General features: G+C 42.6%; 3 protein-coding genes across 5 annotated transcripts; 1 reads left to right on the top strand and 2 right to left on the bottom strand.

The window, feature by feature from the left end:
- Positions 1–108: 108 nt before the first annotated feature.
- On the top strand, positions 109–11,901 carry klhl43 (kelch-like family member 43). The gene is made up of 7 exons (XM_084379908.1): positions 109–292; positions 6,146–6,752; positions 6,921–7,069; positions 7,169–7,515; positions 8,075–8,374; positions 8,452–8,627; positions 8,857–11,901. The coding sequence occupies exons 2-7, from the start codon at positions 6,439–6,441 to the stop codon at positions 9,647–9,649; spliced, it is 2,079 nt and encodes a 692-aa protein (XP_084236034.1). The 5' UTR covers positions 109–292; positions 6,146–6,438; the 3' UTR covers positions 9,650–11,901.
- Positions 11,902–12,474: 573 nt separating this feature from the next.
- rpl11 (ribosomal protein L11) lies at positions 12,475–16,253 on the bottom strand. 3 transcript variants are annotated; one of them, XM_084379911.1, is made up of 6 exons: positions 16,176–16,253; positions 15,235–15,385; positions 14,945–15,051; positions 14,414–14,545; positions 12,982–13,092; positions 12,475–12,552 (listed from the first exon to the last, which is right to left on the bottom strand). In XM_084379911.1, exons 1-6 carry the CDS (start codon positions 16,179–16,181, stop codon positions 12,523–12,525), a joined length of 537 nt encoding a protein of 178 aa, XP_084236037.1. In that variant the 5' UTR covers positions 16,182–16,253; the 3' UTR covers positions 12,475–12,522. The 3 variants fall into 3 exon arrangements, with proteins under 3 accessions (XP_084236037.1, XP_084236035.1, XP_084236036.1); XM_084379909.1 differs by lacking the exon at positions 16,176–16,253 and adding an exon at positions 15,488–15,562; XM_084379910.1 differs by lacking the exon at positions 16,176–16,253 and adding an exon at positions 15,503–15,562.
- A 1,631-nt stretch (positions 16,254–17,884) lies between these two features.
- On the bottom strand, positions 17,885–21,012 carry LOC311273309 (cyclic GMP-AMP synthase; the record flags this gene model as incomplete). Its single annotated transcript, XM_084380291.1, has 8 exons — positions 17,885–18,520; positions 19,061–19,183; positions 19,339–19,438; positions 19,633–19,786; positions 20,094–20,224; positions 20,363–20,585; positions 20,715–20,942; positions 21,007–21,012. 8 exons carry the CDS (start codon positions 21,010–21,012, stop codon positions 18,124–18,126), a joined length of 1,362 nt encoding a protein of 453 aa, XP_084236417.1. The 3' UTR covers positions 17,885–18,123.
- Between the last annotated feature and the right edge of the window lie 2,121 nt (positions 21,013–23,133).

Genomic DNA, 23,133 nt, shown 5'->3' with positions numbered 1-23,133 from the left:
AGGTTGGAGGTGGAGAGTAGAGTCTGCTTTAGGCTGAAGGAGGTGTGGTCGTGTTGTGGATGGAGGGGGAGATGAATCATACGTCACAGCGTCGGCCAGGACCCTGATTCCCCTCTGATGCTGAGACACACACACACACACACACACAGCAGTCTGGCAGACTGACAGAGGACAGAGGGACAAAGCAAAAAGAAACCTGTGAGAGAACAACAAGGAAAGTTAAAAGAGTCGTAAGAGAGAAGCTGAAAGGAAAACGAAGGGAAGAAGAGCGGGAACAAGGAGGGAGAAAGAGGTAAAATATCTCATTTGACCAGATTACAGCTGGTTGAGTCGAGACATAAAGGAGCTGAAGCACCTTTGTGTCTTAAAATCTGCTGTTACTAACCTTTAAAGTTGATTTAAATGAAAACTGTTACAGTCTGTCATGTACAACTTTGAGGTACTTTAGTTGAGTGCTTCTGTAAAATCAGAGGTGGCAAAAGTACACCCGTTCTTTACTCGAGTAGAAGTACTGATACTTAAAAAAGTAGAAGTACTGATTCATCTTCTTTACTCAAGTAAAAGTAATAAAGTACAGGCTCTGAAATGTACTCAAAGTATCAAAGTAAAAAGTCTCCCTCTGAGGGACATTACCGTGCAAAGCTACCTGAAGCTCATGTCATATTAATGTAATTCAAAGACTATTAAACTTAAAGGTAGAGTCAGCAGGATTTGTCCCAGCTGCTCCTAAACGCACCACAAAGATAGTTGATTGTTGAGTCTCATTCCCAGGACGTCAAATAGCCACATTAAACACATTAAAACTGAGCAAGTAACGAGCCCGTTTTACAAATGTAAGGAGTAGAAAGTTCAGATAATTGTGTTAAAATATGATGAAGAAAAGTAAAAAGTTGTCAGGAAAAGGAATACTAAAGTACAGGTACTTGTACAGATACAAGTACTTGTACCTCGTTCCGCATATAATGGTACCTTGCTGCATTTCAGACAGAAATATTGTACTTTTTACTGCACTTGTCTGTTAATGTTTCAGTCATAATATTCAAACCAACATATATTTATACCTGAGACATGGAGTCAAAACAAAACAAAGAAAAGGGGAAAAATTGAATGTTAAATGTTAAACGACAAAATGTGTATGATACTATAAGTCTCTGAAAACGATACTTTAAGTGCATGCTAGACTTTTACTTGTAACGCAGTATTTTTACGTGAGTACTTCTTCCACCGCATATCAAATGATCCGTCTGATGACATCATCGTCTTGATTAGTGATACTTATACTTCTATTTCACTGCTGAGTGGAAACAATGTGAAGCCAGTTGCTGGTGGGATGTTACACTGCAGGGGGGTGTTTGTCCTTCGCCGTCCAATCCTTAGCTGTTAAACACACACACACACACACACACACACACACACACACAAAATACACACAAGCGCATACATGTAGTGATGGTCAGCAGCTATAAATACACTCATGAGATACGAAGAGGAGTTCAGCTGTAGCTACAGAGTGATGGGAGGGGCACACAGGGTGATGTTTGCTGTGTATATCAACACTATTAGCACATAAATCTATAATTCATATTTTTAATTTAAAGGAACAGTTCACCCAAAAATGAAAGTTCAGTCATTATCTCGGCACCCTCACACTGATGGGAAGTCAGGTGACGTTTCGATGTTAGTCCACGAAACATTTCTGGAGCTTCACAGCAAAACAGCGTTGCAGCACAAGTCCCCATCTACTTCAGTTGTTTAGGAGAATGCTGCATGTTTTAGCATCTTTTAGCCCGTTGTTTTGGAAACTTTACTGTTTTGGTTCACTCTCACTGCTCTCATAGCGTCACTTTCAGACACAGCGGGCAATAAAATGTTTTTAAGAATTCACTGTACACGACCCGCTCAGCAACAAACAGCAGACAGACACAGTTAGCGACTAGCTAGTGAACACTGTGATGCATTTAGCAGCTAAAAAGGCGAGATTAGTCCCTCGTGAGTTCGTCGAAATCAGTTAAAAGAGAGTGAATATTGTACTTATGTTTATGTAGAACAAGGAAAAAACTATAACTCACTCATCAGCATCCTCCAAATTACGCTCAAAGTCCGCTATGTTTCAACTTACTTACAGAAATGCTAGCAGTTGCAGCCCACTCTGCTAACATTAGCGAACAATCTCCACCATAAACTTCGGCCAAACCTCAGACACTCAGAAATAGAAACATGAGAAAGTGTTTGTTCAGCTCTCCAGGGTGAAAGCCACCAGTTATGTCATTTATGTTGGAAGGACAGTGTTGTTGTGCAGGATCTGATCCCAGAGCTTTGATTTATGTTACTTGACAAACGTGAGCCTCTTTGCAAAGCTCCAAACGCTCGGAGCAGATTCACACTGAGGTCGGTGTCTAAAAATAAAATGCCAGGACTTGAAGCAGGGCCCCAAGTGCTTAGATTACCTCCGTACCTTCCTCTTCTGTCACACTAAAACAGTTACAAACTAATCTGCAAATTAACTTTACAAACATTTTAAACAGAGACTGTGTGAGTTTCAATACTGTGAATTTAAACATTAATCTGCCGTTAAAAACAAAAGAAAGGTTAGCTTGGTTGCAGTCGGAATAAGCTGTAAATAAACGTCTGCTCGTAATCAGAAGCTGCTCGATGTTTCCCTGCAGCCCACGTGTTGTGATCGCGTCCGTGTCGAGACGCTGGCGGTGATTCAAGCTCAGCTCAGTTTCTGTCCAGCTGGACGGTCACATGAACATCTTTCAGTCATTAATTACACCGTATGGATCCATGTGTTGTGGTCTAAAGGATCGAAGAGGCCTGTAAATGTTTTAGCTATTGTAGATTTTGATTTGAAATCTGTCAGAATCATTTGAGTCTCTGATAATCATCATTTTAATATTTGTATTTATTCTCATCCAGCTGTTTGTTTGGATCTGGGTCGACAGACAGAGATCTGACCTGTCCCTGACATCTGTGGCCTCCGGTGTCGGGTTACATTTTTTAAAAATATGCAACGTTTTTCAGTTGAGAAATAACGTATACTGTAGTTTATGACATAGAAAAGGTTCGTACCACTTTAATTTACAAGTCTGTTTCCTTAAAATGTAGTTATTTAGTTGTTAATTATGTTAGGCATTTATTTTTAGTGAATAATTAGTTTTTAGTAACACTTTATGGTAGTCCTTGTTAAAAAATGACACATTTATAGGCAATTAAAGACAGATAACTGTTATTTTACTGTTAACAAACAATGAAATGCTTTATAAGCCATGTTAACAGTGAAATAACTATCAGCTAAAGTTAATTAATTTACCGTTTATCAATGATGCTTATTATAAAGGGCTAGTTTTTTTTATGTTAATGTATAATATGTAGTACACAGTTCTTCAAAGAAACTCCCAAAGAAATGATTAGAAATTGACGTGCCTGTACAATTAACACATTATCTGTTTCGTTGGTTGACAATGAGGCGTTGTGCTGTTGTCTTGTGAGGAGTTGCTGCTGTGACTCACAGTATATTTATCAGTGATGATGGGAGCGGTGGTGGAGGTGGTGGTGGTGAGGTCTGGTTCCCAGTATGGTGGGTGACAGAGCAGCTGCTCCCTGCACCGACCTTGGTCTTAGATATTTCTGTAGGCTGAACTCTGCAGAGCAAAGATTATTTACAAGCCAAAGTCACTTTGTTAACAAGAGGCGGTGCAGAGGCTGTGATTTTACGGTCGACTTCTACACAGTCGGGCGAATATCGTGCGCTTTTTCTCCACATTTATAACAGCTGTAGCAGAAACATATGAAAATCTTATGATGTCCAACACATGGTTAAAGGAGCCCCGTGGGACTTCTGTGTTGTGTTTGAAGTCGCTCGTTAGTTTATGTTGGCAGACTCCATTTCTGAACTAATGTTAGCGGAGCGGAGACAGGCACTGAGAGGAGGCACTCGAGAAGGTGTGACCTGAGTCCTTCGCAAAGAAATCCACAGTCCAGCAGCTTTGAACAAGTTGTACAGCTCGTACAGTCGACCAAAAGAGACGGGGAAGGTCACATCACGTTACAACCAGCTCACATACGGCCAGTAAAAAAGTGATTAAGAGCAAAGAGCCACTTTAAAGATTGAAAATACAAGAGATTGATTGTATTTGTTATTAGCCCCTCTCACCCCCTCAGATTGTCCTCCAATACAGATTTACAGGCTCATTTAGGTTGTTTACCTCGAGCATGCTTCTCATCATCTCAACAAAACTGGGAGGTTTGCTGGAGTAATGACACTCTGCTGACAAAAAGCAAACAAACTTAATTAAAACCATTAAATCAAAGATAGTACATGCAATGACAGTGACATGACTGGAGTAGCATTGCACATAATGTCGGAAATTTAGCATTGCAAATGATTTTGAAGAGTGAAAAGTAATATTCCACATTGTATTGATATTATAGTTTCTGATGGTTTAACGCTTCCTGATAGTGATATTTATCTGAACTAATATCAATACAAGTGTCTGTATTGTCTATAAATTGGTAAAACTAAATGTGCTGACGTTGTGGGAAGAATCTTGAGTATCTGTCACCGTGTTGTTTTTGTCATCGTCCTGCCCCTCCTGTCTGAATTCATCACCTGCCCTCACGTGTTATTTAACGTGATCATCAGACTGAGGGGTGACACTCACAGAAACTCTCGCTGCTTACAAAAAAACACAAACTAAACTGTAGATTACAGTCTTCCTGCTGCAGTATCTCCTCTCCTCAGTTAATTTGTGGTGTAATGAGAGCCAACAGCGTGCAGGACGTCGCCGTTTCAACTGTTTAAGGGCGATTGCAACATCCCAAATAGCCTCTGTGGTCTGTAACTGTGAGCCCCTCATATGACACCCACAACAGCTGCTGCTGCGTCCTGTACGATCCCATCTCCTTCCCCCGGTCGGTCCATGTGTGGAGCCTGATGACCAGCGAGCCAAGAGAGGCTATTTAAGAAGAGCCAAGTTCGGACACAGAGCGGCGGAGGAGGGGTAGGAGGAGATGTATACATGTGTGGGGTAGTGGGATTACTTTTGAGTCCCCACCTGACACAGAGGGTCTCTGCGATGGGTTCAGGTGAACAACAACAAACTGTGAGCCAGGAACAAAGGTCATCGTCTCCTGATGCTGTTTACTACCAGATGTCCCAACTCTTCAACACAGCAGGCGGACCTCATCGCAGATATCACAGAGTCAGTCGGCTGATTTTCCACTTGAGCTATCATCTCTGTGGCTCACCTTTTTAGATACATGCTAAAAAGTAGTTTAGCACTAAGCATTATCCCGCAACTGTCCCACAATTTGTACCTGTGTCGTCCAACCCAGTCGCCGGAATAAATGTTAGCTAAGTGTTCCTGCAAAACCAGAGCTGTGTGTTTCTTCATGTTGCTGCTCTACGTTTGTTTAAGCCAAAACATTTTATCTCTCTCTCGTCACGACGCTGTGCTTATGACCTGGTTAGATTTGGGTACAAAAACCACTCAGTTTGGGTGTTCTGGTCATCTTACTTACGGGCTTTAGGACTCTATCGAGAAATAGCCCTCGTATACTCCCTTAATTTAACTCCACACACACTATTTATATAGTTTGTTTATGTCAGATACTCTCTCCTCTCTATATCAGCATTAAAATGTGATCCCAACACTCTCTGTTACAGTCCTCGCTGCGCTGATCTGCTGCAGTCGGCTCATTACGATCGTGAATAAGATCCCCCGGTCGCTTTATGCTTGATGTGTGAATGACGGGGGGCCGCCGTAAACCACAAACCCGACCCTGAGCTTCATTCCTGGTCGGCCTTGCAAAAAAAGGACATTTGCACCTGTCAGTCACACCGCTGCTGGCCCATGGAGACAGTTTGTAGGTGATCCTCAGTGGGATTAAGAGAAGGTGTCAGCCCTCTGTCGTCTGTTTGTTGTTGTTGTGTTGTTTGACGTTCAGAGATTAGCAGAGCAATGTGCATCTGTCAGAGGGTTTGTTGTGTCCTCCAGCGACCATGAAAACAATACTGTGATTTAAAGTTTGGAAACTCCTTGTCTGGGTGTGTGTCAGCTGTTTATTGGGGACACACTGGATTACCTTTGTACAGATTGTGTCCCCACTTTGTCGAATAACACACTTCTTCTTCTTTTTTCAGGTGCTGTGTGCTGTGTTGAAGTGAAACCACCAACAAAATCCCAAACAATCCCAAACCCTACCCATTATTCTTCAGAGGAAGGCGATACAAAGCCACAACACCGAGCCAAAAACAGAGGGCTAGTCTTTTGTCTGTAAAGGAAGTCAGCACTTTGCACTTTTCATTTAAATCAGCCGGATTTTTAGAAAGTGAACTAGTGTCCCTGTCTGTCAAGAAGTCAGCTCAGTGAGCCCTACTTACTGCAGGAAACCATTTTTAATAAACTAAGGCTAAAACCTTACAACAGTCCAACGATGGCCCCCAAGAAGAAGGCCTCCCGTCAGAAGAAGCCTGCCGTGGAAACCATCACTCAGGAGGCCGTAGAGACCCCCCTGGTCCAGATGAAGGTGGAGAGCCGCGGTGACGGTGTGGTGGTGATGGAGAGCGGGGTGAGGAAGATCGAGCAGATGGCGGCGCTGGACATCGCTCAGCTGAACAGCCTCAACCTACCGCTGCCACCGCCGGTCATCAAGCCCGGAGAGAGAGGCCTCGGCCTGGGCAGCGAGCTGACACGACCCCTGCATGGAAACGCCGTGCTGGAGGAGCTCAGCAAGATGCGGCAGGAGAAGTACGTCACGTTCTGATTGTAATAATTAATACTTTACAATTCTGATATGCAATGGTTGAGGTACAATACAACTACAGTATGATCTTCTAATTTATTGTACCCCAAAAAAATGTTTGCTATATAATTAAAATTGTCTCAACTTGTGTGTCCGCCTGCTCTTCCTCTCAGGTTTCTGACTGACCTGGAGTTGGCCTGTAAGACAAAAGCCTTTGATGTCCACAAGCTGGTCATCTCCTCAGTCAGTCAGTACTTCAGAGAGATTCTGGCCAAAGACCCGGGCATGAAGCGTCTGGAGCTGCCCTCGCTCTCACCTCTAGGTACATCGTCAACTGTGTATTTAACAATTACATTTATGTTCAGCTAACATTTGAGCGCTGAATAAACGTCTGTCTCGCTCTCGTCCCCTCTGTCTGCAGGCCTGGCCAACGTCATCACCTTCGCCTACCTGGGTCGCGTCCACATGTCCCTCTACACCATCGGATGCACCGCCTCCGCCGCCGCCACCCTGCAGATCCCCCAGCTCCTCAAGATGTGCATGGACTTCCTGTTGGCCGAGCTCAACGTTCAGACCTGCGTCTACATCTGGAACATCGCTGCCGCCTACGGCCTGCTGCCCGTGTGCGACGCCGCCCGCCGCTTCGTCCTGGAGAACTTTGTGCAGTTCGCCGACACGCCGCTGTTCACCCAGCTGACCCTGGAGCAGATCTGTGCCTTCCTGCAGGACGACACGCTGCTGTTGCCTTCAGAGGTCACCGCCTTCCAGGTCAGAGGTCAAACTCAAGGTTTAAATTTAGGTTGATGTGCTGTCAGCTTCTGAATTACTTTTCCGTCAATCCAAATTCAACTCAAAAGATTCTAGCGATCAGTTAGTGAGTACACAACACTCCTCGCTGAGGAGACCAGCCAGGTCTTCTAGGAGGCGACCGCTGCCTCCAGGATTAACTCGTCGACCCTCTGGACATTCCTGCTATTTTCATCCGGGCCTAAAAACAGACCTCAGACCAGCTGCTGAGAGCAAAACACAGTTCCATGAATCAAAGTTATTCACATGCAGGTCGACTGTGATCAGAAACCACCAAGTGGAACTTACCGTACGCAACAGTGTATTAATATACAACTCCATTACAGAGCCTAAAGAGACGAGCAGCTGTAGGGGAGCAGTGATAGTTGTATTTATAAACTGGACCACATGTGAGTCTGTCAGGGCCCGACTACAGAACATAAATATATTGACATACGCTGTTAAATATGTGATACAAAGACAATCATAAAACATCATGTTACATTTTGTCCTCCTCACTGGGATCGTTTCTGTCCTCCAGCTGGCCATGAGGTGGCTCGACTTCGACTCCTCTCGTCAGGCTCACGCCGCAGAGCTCCTGTCCCACATCCGCTTCGAGACGATCCCGGCCAGCGAGCTGGTGAGTCAGATCCAGCCGGTGCCCCGCATGATGATGGACCCGCAGTGTCACCGCCTCCTGGTGGACGCCATGAACTACCACCTGCTGCCCTACCAGCAGAACACACTGCAGTCCCGTCGCACGCAGGTTCGCGCCAGTCAGCAGACTCTGCTCACCATCGGAGGTCGACCATCACTCACTGAGAGAGCTCTCAGCCGCGAGGTCAGTGCTCTTTGTATCTTTATTCACTACAAGAAACTCAAGGAAACCCCTCGCTGACCTTTGACCTCGGGGCACAGGTGCTGTGGAGGGACCCTCGTGAAGGAGGCGCCTCATGGCGTCACCAGACCCAGCTGCCGGCGAAGAGTTTCAACCAGTGTGTGGCCGTGATGGACGGCTTCCTGTACGTGGCCGGAGGAGAGGACCAGAACGACGCCCGCAACCAGGCCAAGCACGCCGTCAGCACCCTCAGCAGGTACGAGGACAGGAAGGGTCGGATCTTACCTGTTAGAATATATAAATACAAAATTCTTGTTTTCTAGTACTTGTCAGGTTTTCAGGGAGCTTAAAGTTTACAGAACCTTTAGTTAAGCGTTCAGGAGGCCACGTTACCCAGAGTCACTTGAGGTTGGTGCTGGTTGGCGACCGGGCCCTGGATGAACCCCTCTAAACACGACTCTCCCTCTGCCCTTTGCCTCCACCAGGTACGACCCTCGCTTCAACACCTGGCTCCACCTGGCCAGCATGCGTCAGCGCCGCACCCACTTCTCTCTGGCAGCCAGCGGCGGCCGCCTGTTCGCCATTGGCGGACGCAACGTGGAGGGTCTGCTGGCCACCACCGAGAGCTACCTGCCCTCCTCCAACACCTGGCAGATGCGTGCGCCCATGGAGGTGCCCCGCTGCTGCCACTCCAGCGCCACCCTGCCCTCTGGAGACATCCTGGTGACCGGAGGGTACATCAACTGCGCCTACTCCCGCTCTGTGGCGTGCTACAAGGTGGAGACCGACACCTGGATGGAGACCACCTCCCTGGAGACACCTCGCGGATGGCATTGCTCCGCCACCCTCGGAGGGAAGGTGTATGTGGTTGGTGGAAGCCAGCTGGGGCCTAGAGGTGAGCGGGTGGATGTCCTCTCCGTGGAGGTCTTCTCTCCAGAGAGCAACACGTGGAGCCGAGCCGCCCCTCTGCCGCTCGGCGTGAGCACCGCCGGTCTGTCCACGCTGGGGGAGAAGCTGTTCCTCCTGGGGGGCTGGAACGAGGCGGAGAAGCGCTACAAGGCAGCCGTCCAGAAGTACGACCCGGCCAAAGACAGCTGGTCCAGGGCGGAGGATCTGCCCGAGCCCACGGTGGGAGTGTCCTGCTGCACCCTGACCCTTCCGCCTCGCCACGCGCCGCGCCGGCAGCAGCACCGCAACACCCCCGCCAACGAGGAGCAGCAGCAGAAGAACCGGAGCAGAGAGAGCAGCGTGGCCCCTTCACAAATCATCACAGCATAGAGGCGAGGAGAACGGAGAGACTCGAGGAGAGGTTTAACCTCTGGAGAACATCTGGATCATCACTGCTCTTTTTTCTGTTTCTGAAACTTACAGTCTGTAAATAATTACTCAAAGAATTTAAGACAAAGATAAAACGGTACCGTCGAGTTTTCCTTCGCAGAATTAAACTAAACTAAAATATATTTAATTGAAAACAAATCAAAAATCAAAATACTTATTTAGAAATAAGAAAATTATAGATTTTGACACTGTTTAGCTGAAGCATTGGTCCTCAATCCCTCCACAAGAGAAAGATTACAATTAGACAGTGCAGTAAAAAGTACCCGGAAGTCAAACTGAGTAAAAAGTTTTAAGTATTTGATATTAAATGTACTTGGAGTTGTAGTTTAAAGTAGCAGAAAATGGAATTGCTCAAGTACAAGTACCTCAAAATTGTTCTTAAGTACAGTATTTGAGTAAATGTACTTAGTTACATCAGTGAAATTCGATGCTAATTTAAAATACGATCCAGATACAGAACGATGGGAATGTGCTGGTTTTGCAAGAAATGAGAGAGCTTGCAATGATCCAAAGTGACCTCAGGAGGTTTTACACTGATGGAAACAGGAGTAAAGGTGGATAAAGGGGCAGGTGGAGGTAGAGAGGTGATGGAGGAGGAGGAGGACGGGGGAAGATGGAGAGACGGGAACAGAGACGGGTCTGGGTCAGAACAAAATCGTCACTGTGAATCCACTGGCAGTTTGTGTACAAAGATGTTTCTAGGCAGAGTGTGTGATGTCCAACTGTGAAAACAAAAGTGTGAATGTGACGAGTGAATGACAGGAGCGTGTGGCCGCGACAGGAAATGAGCCAATTCTGACACAAAAACTGCAAAAATCATCGATTTTCTCACTTGAAATATTCTCATGAGGATAGAAGATAGAAGCAGGCCGGCAGTAAACAAAACTGTTTATTGTTTTTATTTATTTGATGGATATCTGACAGGAGCAGTGTAGCTTAACTAAATGAAAATATAGATGTAGTACTTACAAATAAAGATTTTATAAGTGCAACGGAGCGGGAAGAGGATTAAGATGTGAACACAAGAGGAAGGCAGCGTGAACTCGACAACGCAGGTGAGATTTAAAAGGAAGTAAATGGAAAAACGTAATCGTTTATAGGATCTTTGATTTTATTAAGGTCCTTGAAATAAGCATTAGTTACTGAGGCCCTTTTAAGATGCTGCATTCAGGATTTATTAACCTTAATAAGGCACTTTTCTCACTTTAGATCCGGTGGCTGCAAAAACATTTAAAAAATTAACTAAAATTATCAAAATAATGTGAATAAAAAGCCGTTTCAGTCTTTATATTGTGTTGCAGCGATATCTACTGAAGTTAGCATGCTAACCAGCTCGGCCGACCCAGTCGAAAGCTCCTGTGCCAACGGCCCCTCAGTCCGAACTGCTAGCTGCACGGCTAACTGAGCTAACTAGCTAAAGGCAGCTGAATGTAGCAGCAGTTAGCGGGTACTGTGGTGATATGCCGCTCCTGTTTGTTTGTTTGGAGTATGAATTTGACAGGTGGCCGATTCTTACATGCTGCACCTTTAATAAGCAACATAAAAACTCAAAGGTTTAACAAAGACAGAAGTGAATTAAATGTATTAAATGTGTTCGTATTTGTACTATAACAAGTTTAAAAAGTCGTAAACTGCTTTTAAGTGTTTATAACGCTATTTTTAACACTAATATAGCGTTATTTATGTTAACATGCATCTTACACGGGCTTAAAGGGGCCTTATTACAAATTAACTAATGCTTTCAAGGATCGTGAAACTAGAAACTATGAACTTTACCAAGAAACCAGGAAGACTGAGAAAAAAACGATAAAAAATATTTTAAAAATGTATAAAAAACTGAAAAATGTAACAAAAAAAGACAACATATGGGTAGAAATGTGTGACAATCTTACTCCTTCACCTGTGTTTGTGTTTGACAACATTCACCTTCCTCTGAAGTCTAATTTTTACTGAAACGAAGACAAACTACCAACTGAAGAACCGGTGAGACTCCAGCAATTGGAAAACACTGCCAACAGCTGTGGAGCACATTTAGAGTTAATGATAGTTTATCAAGAGATACAATGAGACTAATCTGACTCATTCGATCGGCTGAATCCCTCTGTATTTGTCTCCTTCTTGGCACTGGATGAGCTCTGTGCTGGTTGGTTTCTGTGGGGTTTCACTGAATAAACGCCAAACTGATCAAAACATGTCGACTCTTGAGTTTTATTTCCTTTTTATGGAGACTGAGCTGCTGGGAAATGTCTGTCTGCACTATGTGATGGGTTTTTAAATCACAGGACTATAATTTCCAAGTGTGGAAAAAAACATGACACATCAACTTGTTTACATGCGAGTGTAAATATCCTTTCCACCCCTGCTCAGATGTCAGGTTACCCCACAGAGAAGGGAATCAAAAAACTCTTTGCAGGTTTGTTTGCAGTTATCTTAAGTCATTTCACATCAGTTCTCGTTGGGCTCAATAAACTGTCTCTTGGAGCCGAGCCTTAGTCTTTAAAAGGGAGATGATTCAATTACAGGACGGCCTGTAAATAGCAGTGAGCTCATCTGACATGTGAACTATTACTGCCCACATGTGGCTGAAACTCACACTACAAGCAGTCACTAAAACTGACAGACTACTGAATGAGGTCACGTCACAAGAGTCCCAACTTATTATGGCAATTTGGGGACATCACAACAATATATGAAGCAAATATAAATGTAATAAAACATGTCCACTTAAAAACTACAGGGGAAAAAAGTATACACAAGACAAGGAGTCTTTTTTTCCATTTTATTTGTTACAAACAAGATCAAATGGTGGTCCTTTACTTTCCGGGGAGGATGATACCGTCATACTGAAAAAGAGACAAAAGACAAATATTAGTTTGTGATCAACAAAATAAAAACATGATAGGATCCTGCAGCAATAAAAGTTAATGAGCTCTGCAGTAATTCAAACAAAAATCAACTTGACTCTTACATGACTGTTTAAAAAGGCGTTCACTGAGACACGTAGTCTGACACACTCAGCCACTAGAGTTAATGTTTACATTTTCTTGTAATTAGTCACTGACATTTATCTCAATGGATGCATTGTTTAATAGTGGTTAATCAGATTACTTCATGGAAAAACAGCCTCTGGAGCCTTTACAGATGGTCAGGTGGGTGTTAAAGTAATCTCAGATGCTCCATCTTTTCCCTTTGAACTCTTTCAATAAAACCTGGAAAGCTCATTTAAAGTTTCCAGGTCTGTAAAGATGTGTCAGAAACACAACGACACTCACTTTCTGCTGGAACCAGCGCATGGCCTCCTCTTTGCGGATGCGGTGCCTGAAACCGATGCGGCCTGTTTTCCGCTTCTTGTCGGCGATGCTGAAGCCGGGTCTGCCCAGAACCTGAACGCAAAGAAGGGACGAAGCTGCTCAGAAAACATTCAACAGTTTCTCCATTACACAGAAACAATCTACAAACATCAGTATCATCTTATCAATATTTGTTTCCTGGTTGAATTTTAATGATTGATAATTCAGAGATTCAGGACGACTGACAGTCCAGTTTTGATTCTCTACAACACGACTAGTATTTTAACATTTAATGTACAGTGATAACAAAACAGAAAGCAGAAGTGGATCCTTACATTTGCGTAGCTGTAAATAATTTTAAAAAATGTTTACTAGTTTATTGGCTTCTTGTTTCAGCCCTACATTTAACACTGATGGACCTGAGAAATTTAGGTTATTTTGCACAAGAAACCTGTTTAAAAAACAACGCGTTTTTACTTTGGTTGCAAGACATGCACATGTGTACTTCTGGTATCTCCACCTGTGATACACCATCATTCAAAATGTGCTTAATGAGATCCAGCTCCAACGACAACAGATCAGCCGACCATGTACATGATTTACAAAAAAAAACTCAATCAACTATGACAAACTGCATTTAACCATGTTACAGATTACCGGTTTAACAACTACCGAGGAAGATGTGTGAAGTGCGTATCAAACAAATTAGCTCAGCTGCAGCATCTTATCTCTAAACATGAAATCACATCACACTGATCATTAAAACCTCGCCTGACACAAAACCCCTTTAAGAGCTGAAATCGATTAGTTCTCAACCATTAAATTTAATCACAAACTACTTCGATAATGTGTTTTCCATTTTATGTAATTTTGAGGAGATAAAGTTAACACTTTGATTGCAGCTTTTTAAATGATTTTTTCTTGGTTTCTTTCCTCCTCTGACAGTAAACCGTTTTCTGACATTTTAAAGCACAGACAACTATTTCAATTACCAAGAAAATAGATGAATAAGTACTCGTTAGTTGCGGCCCTAAACCCTCTGCAAAAGGCAAATTTAGATGCTCAAAAAGTACAACTTCCACGACAATTACTGCATTTTTTTACTTTGACAAATGAGCCACTTTTTTCTTAATATAAAAACACAGATCCAAGATATTTTAGAGCCAGCTGTCAAATATCAATTACACTCCGAAAGCCGTTTTACACTGTAACACGAATTACAGTTAAAAATGTCAAAATGAACAAAAATGTAAAAAAATAAGATCAATGTAAAGACAGAAGACGCACAATGTGCAATAAACACAAATATTTGCATTTACTCCTTCACATATACGCACAAAAATCCTTTTCGTCTCAACCAAACCTCAAATCACATCCAACCAGCTACATTTTAAGATATTTTTTGGCCACTCACCACGTAGAAGTCCAGTCCGTAGATGCCGATGCTGGGGTCGTACTTGATGCCCAGATCGATGTGCTCCTGGATACCGAAGCCGAAGTTTCCGGTATCGGAGAAGTTGTTCTTTCTCAACTCGTACTCACGCACCTGGAGGCAGCAGAGAGAAGCCTCTTTAGCAACACAGCAATAATAACGTTCATAAGCCAGGATACAATTCCCCTTTAAGTTTATTAATACTACATTTAACTATTACACAACCCTAGTACTAGCAAGCTTGGATATAACGGATTCACAACACATTTACTTTGTTCAATACCATGTTGTTTTCTTCAACTTAAACACTGAATTTGGACACAAGCAGACCAATATCAGCTTTGGGCTCAATTTTTCTTTTTTGAAATGCTGCATAGTCCTAGTTTACTTTAATTGGACAATCTAGGAAGGGCACATTGCTCAACGAGTCCTCAAAAGAGTAACAAGCAGTTAGGAGCCTCTGTAAACGAGGGGAGAAAATCAAAAAAGGAATAAACATCATGACTTCCTGACCTTGAGTCCTTTCTCCAGGATCTCCTCTGCTTTGGCTCCACGGACGGTGCAGTGGACAGCAATCTTTTCATTTCTGCGGATACCGAAGGATCGCACAGTGTAGCGGGCTGGAGAATATAAACAACAAGAAGTTAAATACAGTAGTGTAAATAAGTACAACAAAATTTCTGCTTTCTAGCTCTTCGGCTGCCTCAGATGAATTTAAAGATTGACCTACAAGTGTTTTAAGTCAACACTTCCCCAGGTCAAGGTCCAATGTCAGAGTCTTGCCTCCCCACACCAACACTCACCCTTGGAGAAGACAGGGGTCTGCCCTGTGAGCTGCTCCAGCACCTTAGCAGCACGGGTCAGTCTGTCTCCGCTTTCGCCGACGCAGATGTTCAGGCAGAGCTTGCGAATGCGAAGCTCCCTCATGGGGTTCTCCTTCTTCTCACCCTGGTCCTGGAGGACAAAAAAAAAATGAACAGGGTTATTTTCTCACAAGCAAGATTTGACAACCCATAAACAAAATAAATAAAAAAATCAATGACAACAAAACCGTACACCACACAAAAACACCTGGCCCTGAAGTCCTCCTGACACCTTCTCAACTCCTGCTGCCATGTTGAGTTTACCTACTGACGTTAGCCTGCTAACAAGCTAGCATAAGCAATAAATCAAAACGTATGTCTCAAACTTCACAGCAAACACGAGTTTCACTTTTATATTCACAACTTATTCTCTCAAACTCCTGAAGCCCTGACACTGCTCTCCTCGGTCTCAACACAAAACTCCCAACTGTCTCAGACCAACACATGCCGGCCCGAGGACATGTCCGTACATATCCCCGCTGTTACTGCTGTTAGCATTGTCACAGATAATACGTGTCCGGAAATTAAATTATGGCTTCAACACAACTAAAGAGGCGCATATAAAAGGTAGAGACGTGCTGCTGTGTAGCTGAAGTGTAATCACTCAGCTGCAACCTCGTCTATAATGACAGAAAATAACTACATGTATATGGAGGGTGGCATTTCCCAGCAGCTAGCCTGTTAGCATCACTGGGTTTATAGTTTAAGTCGCTTCGGTTACATTTTTTGACAAAATACGGCTCTAGTTTTATCATCCACAATGCTGTCGAAGTGTCTGAACACCAAACAACCGTTGGGATGGCCCTATAGCTCCGATGATTGTGGATTTCTACTACAACTTCAGATCTGATCGCCATCGTATAATGTGAGACGCTACTCACCGCCATGTTGGATCACTAGAAGAGGACGTTACGTTTCCGGCGAAAGGAATTTATAGCGGTGTGTTCGCTGTGTATGAGCTCGGGGGAACATCGCGGGACTGCATGAGGGGTTCCGTTTACTTTTGACACTAAAAGCTTCAATAAAAAAATAAAATAAGAATAATATTAAATCATTCGAAGCAAAAACACTAAACGTTCCCACTGGTTTAACATGATAATTAACATAAAAATGTAATAAACATAAAATTATTGTTGATTAGCATCAACAAAACAAGGTACTACATTTCATTGCCTAATCAATTAATTGACCAATGCTGTATAAAGTAATCAAAAGTCATGCTTGATTATAAGTAAAGATATGATGTTAACATATTACTTTTGTAAGTATCAAAAGTAATTTTCAAGCAAAAAAAATTACTTTATTAAAAATAAATAATACATATATTTACAATTAAGTACAGAAGCCCTAAAGTACGGAAGCCAAGAACGGCCATGGATTTTTCTTCTTTTTATGCACTGATATCTCATGATAACGACTTATTATCTCGTTATCTCGATATAACAAATATTGTTTCTCATGATAATGAATTAATTATTTAGTTATCTCAATTTAACAGAGTCCGGTCACTGATTCGAACTTCCCAGATCAATAACTCATAAGAAAAACATTGTTAAAACACAAACGACGACTCTTTACTACCGTGGTAAGGTGGACAACAAGCTACAACCATATTTTCATCAAAACAAGCGCTCCTCCGGGCTGGACGAATAACATCGGTCTCTATGGTCAGCCGTCTGTGAGACGAGGGCGCAGGGACCGTCTACAAAAGTGCAACCCCAAAAAGAGATACTACAAAAAATACTCAATAACGTCCCTATTATTCAGTGTAGTGTCACCAAAATCAATCCACACATCAATGGTCTCCTGCTGGTTATACTACAAGTTATACTTAGTTTGGACAAATGTGGTTTGACATAATTTGGGGGAATTAAACAATATTCAATAACTTGACTCTTATTCAGTGTAGTGTCGACCATAGATCGTGATAACGAAATAATTAATTTGTTATCACGAGAAAACAATCTTTGTTATATCGAGATAACGAAATAATTAATTCGCTATCACGAGAAAACAATATTTGTTATATCGAGATAACGAGATAATAAGTCGTTATCACGAGATAACAGTGCATAAAAAGAAGAAAAATCCATGGCCGTTCTCGGCTTCCGTACTAAAGGGCCATGCATTCATACATTTTATTTCCTCCGTTTTCCCGTGATAACGAGTTCATTTCATTTGTTTTCTCGAGATCTCGAGTTATTATCTCGAAATAACAACTGCCGTTTTCCCAAGATAACAGGATAATTTTCTCAAGATGAGATAACGATATAATTAATTCGAGATCTCAAGATAATGAAACTTTGTTTTCCCGAGATAACAATGTAATTAATTCTCACTAAATGTAGTGGAGTAGAAGTATAAAGTAGCAAAACATGGAAATATAGTAAAGTAAAAGTATCTGATAATTGTACTTGAGTAAATGTACTTAGTTACATTCTATCACTGTATATAATCCTACTATTACTGTGTTTTTTTTAATACCCTTTATTTCCTTTTCCATCAACAATATAAGGTACTGAGTTTCATTTAGGACTTTCACATGTGATTAATACATTTTTTAATTTACAGAAGATAGAATGCATTGAAAGTTACAAAAACACAACTAAACACCAAAATAAAAATAAAAAGTGCCTTTTTTAACCAAATACACAAAAAAATAAATAATAAGGAATGAAAGAATTGGGAAAATAAACGTGTCACAAAATGTTTATAGATTACGACACAGAAATAATTATTTTCCTTTTACATTACAAATAGTTAAAACCCTCTTTATCACCATGGAGTATATGATATTTGATATAGACTGCATTGTGTATCCGTTTCCCATCACTTACACAGAAACAGGACACAAACCAAAGCTACAGCAACCGCTATGACCAGTTTATTCACAAGTGCAGTGTCCAGAGAGTAAACTGCAGCCAGTGTTGATGACTTCTCTGCAGACATCTCTGCGGGTAAATCTGCTGAAGGACTCATTAGTCTCATCATCGATGGGACAGGAGCAGGAGGCTTCAGCAGGGGCAGGCCTAACCTCCTCTGCTCCTCCAGGGCGTTGACGAGGAAAGCCAGCGCTCTCTTGGGGAAGACGGCCGTGGAGAAGAGGTTGCAGCTGGGGACGAAGAAGTGAGGGAGGACGCCTCTGCGCGCGTGGTCCTCCAGAGCCCCGAGGAGGTGCAGGAAGCAGGAAGGTAGCTGCTGACGAGCCCACATGGCGTCGTTGAACCTAAGAGGCGAGACGCAGGGAAAGATGTCAGATTATGATACAGATTTCTATTAGTAGTTTTTATATTCAGTGGTACTAAATGTCTAGAATGTCTAGAAAATGGTTTGCTTAGGCTGACCAAGAGTCCGAAACCTCCAAATCCTCCTGTGACTAGACTTTGTGCTGATATACTTACTATATTTAGGGTTGCAAACAATGTTTTTTTGATGACTGACTAATCTGCCAATTTATTTTCTTTCTAATGATTTGCCATTTAGTAATATGTCAGAAAACTGTGATCTGTAAGTCCATTGAGATACATTTATAAACCTTCAATAACTCACTCTTTTGGCCACTTGGGGGCAGCAGAAACAAGTTATGAACACAAATTTGACATATCATTACCTTTTAAGTTGTTATAATAAGCTTATTTACACATGCAGCAGTGACGGAGCAACATTATCGTTCAGTTTTACATTGTGCTGTTCAACCATTACCGGTGCTACTGTTTCCAGAGTTGCTCCGATAATCCTGATATTTGGATGATAGTAAAGACGTTACCTGATGGACAGGGTGTGGAGGAAGGCGGTTTTCCCGTGGTACGAGCAGAGGTCCTCCAGCTCTTTGGGAAAACGTTGTTTCAGGCCCTCAATCAGAGACTTGAGGAGCATCAAGCACTGCTTACTGCCAGAGAGAAGATGGATCATTTATCATGTATATGTTTTCCTTTTCAAAAATGATAACTCGTTCTTCTACCACATTAGCTTACGGCCTCCACAGCTAACAGGAGGATTAGATGAACAAAGAAATTGGGACGATGTGAGAATAAAGTGACTCACCGGCAGCATTTGGTGGCGTTGCTCTCACAGCAGGTTTTCTTGTTGCCGTGGCTCGTGATGATTTTCTTCTCGACGTGAGAGAAAGAAATCCTCCAGCTCTCTGTTACAGAAAGACACAACAACCTGATTTCACCGTACAGGTACACAAACACTCACACTGGAGTTGTGTATAAGATGAATGGCACATGAATTAGTCCCACATATGAACCTCAGAGGTCTTTTTTAATATTTTGATGACCTCTGTGTCACATTTACTACTGTTCACATACAACAGACTGACAGAAGTTTCTCTACCTTTGGCCTCCTCACTGAGGTTTCGTCCTTTGAGCCTCTTCGGTACAAAGTAAATGGGTAAACCTTTGATTTCTTGGCGAGCCTTCTTTCCCAGCCAGTTGTCCACATCTGGGCCGTTACGGACAGCCAGTGGCCAGCCCTGAGAGGGGTGAACCTCCATACAGGAACAAGTCACATCATATTAATGCCACCGCTGCCATCACATCAGTACACAACATCCATACAAATATTCATTCTACCACTATTACTGCTGCTGCTTTTACAGATATGACTACTTATACCACTGCTAGGGTCGCAGCGATAAACTGGTTTCGAGGTACACGTAACTGACATGTACATTTGCATCTCCTAATTCATGCCAGGACTTTATTCTGTACTTTGTGATGATTTAAATTCTCCATATTTCCTTTATCTTTTCAGTCGTGTCTGCCATTTTAAAACTGTACAGACATAATGTTTACCTCCAGAGCAGGAACCACGTCCACAGAGATCAGCTCGTCACTGTTGGATTCAGTCCTGAACAGAGACAAAGTCACAGCCGGAGAGTTCGGACGCTTCCTGTTCACCTCCCAGCGACAGCAGTCATCGGGCACTGGAACCAAAGAAGAGTGAAAACAGACAGACGCCTTTAGTAGCTCGATCGTGTGGTAGACAAAATATAAAAAATCAGCAGAATGAAGAGAGAGAAACCACATGATTGGCTCAAAATGATAACACATGGTGATCCCACCTTTGTAGGTCTTGAGGAACTTGCGGACGAGGCGAAACATCTCAGTCAGGACCTTGCTGGATGAAAGCGTGCGCTGATTCTCAAGCAGAAAGACTTGTACGGGGCTCCGGGTCGACCGAGCAAAATCGAGGCGGTAGAAGAGGCCGGCGTCGAGCGCCGTCATGTTGAGGCGTGACGGAGCCTGAAGCTTCAGCATCATGTCGAACTCATCGGGGTTGTGGATCTGAGGCAGGAGAACAGAGATTCAACACATAGACACGGTGTTCGGGCAATTAATGCAACTGGTTTCAGGCAGGCACTCGTTATAAACTGTACGAGTGTGCAAGAAGAATATCTGTAGTAGAAAATATACCTTCACTTTCTCAAAGTAGCTGCCGGTGGTGAGGAATTCAGCTGACTGGAAGAAAGGCTGATCGCTGCTGCTCCTCAGGAACTTCAGCAGGTTCTCTCTGAAGTCGTTAACCACCTCTGCAGCCCAGCGGCGGTCTGTCTGCCGGATCTTCAGGTCTTTGGCGTTGACTTTGATCCAGCTGGCCAGCTCCGGGGAGACGGAGACCGGCTCCTCGACCACTCCGGATCCCTCCTCTGTGATTCAATAAAGTGGACCAAGATCAACAACTCCTCCAGATCTCCAAAAGAATTACAAGCATTTCAACACTCGACACCAAGAAACAGTGCAAACAAAAAGATTCCAGGTGTTTTCAGATTTCTACCTGCTTGTTGTTGCTGAACTTTCAGTCTCTGTCTTGCTGGTGTGAGGTGAGGAGTGCTCGACCTCCTTCTGGCGTCGGATATTTGCTGCCGTGCTTCAGCCGGACTGCCCTCTCCGAGGTTCACATCTCTGTCATCTCCGTCCATTCTCGTCTTAGCCTTAGATAACTGCAGACAACCAGAGGTGGAAACACATGACTTAAACCTTGTAGAGCTGGTCCTGTGTATTCCCGAACTCACAACACCCTCCTTTCACATAACTGCAGCTCTCAGTGTGGTCAGATTTATTGTGATTTTCAGCTATTAAATGGAGAAAGACATCATATGTGTTATTCATGGAACAACATGAGCGGGAACAAACATTTTTCTCTCACTACAGAGTATTTTGAAGCTGAATGGCAAAGTTAGCAAAGCCCTCGTTCCTCTTGACAGAAAGCTTACAGGATTTTTTGAATTGGGTTTTGGATTATTTGCTGAAAATAAGCTCTATGAGTTATGATATATGTTGGAGTTTGAATAGTTTGTACCAGAAATCGGCCTGTAAAGAAGGTGAGTAGATGTTTTAGTCCGTAAGACATTAAATGATGTAGTTTTATGGTGTAGAACAAAACCTGGGAATATCTTAAGCCTGTGGTAACGACGGACCTTATCACAGACATTTAACCATAAACCAATTCAAACAACTCATGGACCTTGAGACGAGGGAACCGGACGTGCAAAAATGCTGACTGGTTTCTGGTTTTTAGGATTCATTACTACAGAACTGTATAGAATGAGCTTTTACATCTACAGAGGGAGCGGGTCCTAATGATCCGAACCGATGTCATGTTTTTATTTTATATAGAAAGTTTAACATCCATAAATGCAAATGGACTAAAGGGAAACCCAATATTCACCAGTTCAAGCATGAAATGAAGCTGTACTTTGAAAGACTGAGCAGACTGACAAATCAGAAAGAAATCAGGACGATGAAATCAAATGAATTCAAAACTTCCTTTTAATTTAAATATACGTATATTCCCCTTTTTGTCCTTTATTCCCTTTTGTTTGTTTTTCACGTTAGTTACTGTATTCCTTCTGCTGTATAATTCAGTAAATAAAAACATTATTTTTGTATTCTTAGCAACCACTGTAGGGGAAGGTGCAATGAGGGGTGTTCAGTTGGTTCCAATCTGCATCCACACTACTAAATGCCACTAAAGCCTACAAACTGGACCTTTAAGTCATTTTTTATGCAAAAACATTTCATGGCTCCAGCATCACAGATTTAAAGATTTGTTGTTTTTCCTTTTCTATCATCTTTTGATCATCGTAATTCATTTAAAACAATAGATTATTTAATATTGCTACAGCTGGTTCACAAAACAACAACTGGCTCTGAGTAACTGTGAAATGAAAAGCCCTTCAGATGGTGAACATTCTCAACCTTTCAGCATTGTCACTGTAAACATGATAGATATAGATATTAAATTGATTTCTTGTATTAATCATCTCTACTACTGATGTTAAAATCATCTCATAATGATATCTTTAACTCACCTGTGTTCAAGAAGCGTCTGTTGCAAATGATGACGGGGTGTATTGTGTGAGAGTTGTTTATCTCCATCAGCTCTTTAGTTTCACTTTCAATTTCCATGAAATGTAATCTGAGGATAGCTTCCTCCTCCTCCTCCTCCTCCTCCTCTTCCTCCTCCTCCTCCTCCTCCTCAGTGGATATCTGTCTCTGGATTCATGTTAAAGACACTTAAATGTTAAAAATGTCACCAGCTGTACAATCCCGCCTTTGAAAAATGATACTGCCAGGTGACTTTGACCAGTTATTAAGTACACACAACCACACTGGACTACTTTGACCTGTGTATTCCTGTTTCACAACCAGACACACCCTTTAATTTCTTTAAAACCAGGTTACATAAGTACCTACCTACTACCGGAAGCTTGCCATTTAAGGGAACACCTTATAGTGACGTAACAAGTTCACAAAGTCAGGCATGTGAAATCACATCTGTTCTGATGAAGCCATCTAATCATAAAATAATTTAAGAAGAAACAGGGAACGG

The sequence above is a fragment of the Pagrus pagrus genome, assembly GCF_965226575.1.
Source record: "Pagrus pagrus genome assembly, chromosome: 17".
NCBI lineage: Eukaryota > Metazoa > Chordata > Actinopteri > Spariformes > Sparidae > Pagrus > Pagrus pagrus.
Note: the sequence above shows the minus strand (reverse complement) of the source record. Positions and strands in the feature narration are given on the sequence as shown.

Excerpts from the sequence above, each read along its gene's own strand:
- klhl43 (XM_084379908.1), top strand. The coding sequence starts at position 6,439 with ATGGCCCCCAAGAAGAAGGCCTCCCGTCAGAAGAAGCCTGCCGTGGAA. Across the intron at positions 7,070-7,168 it reads GCCCTCGCTCTCACCTCTAG|GCCTGGCCAACGTCATCACC; the intron begins GTACATCGTCAA and ends CTCTGTCTGCAG. Across the intron at positions 7,516-8,074 it reads CAGAGGTCACCGCCTTCCAG|CTGGCCATGAGGTGGCTCGA; the intron begins GTCAGAGGTCAA and ends TCTGTCCTCCAG.
- rpl11 (XM_084379909.1), bottom strand. The coding sequence starts at position 15,547 with ATGGCAGCAGGAGTTGAGAAGGTGTCAGGAGGACTTCAGGGCCAGGTG. Across the intron at positions 15,052-15,234 it reads GACCCCTGTCTTCTCCAAGG|CCCGCTACACTGTGCGATCC; the intron begins GTGAGTGTTGGT and ends TATATTCTCCAG. Across the intron at positions 14,546-14,944 it reads TCCTGGAGAAAGGACTCAAG|GTGCGTGAGTACGAGTTGAG; the intron begins GTCAGGAAGTCA and ends TGCTGCCTCCAG.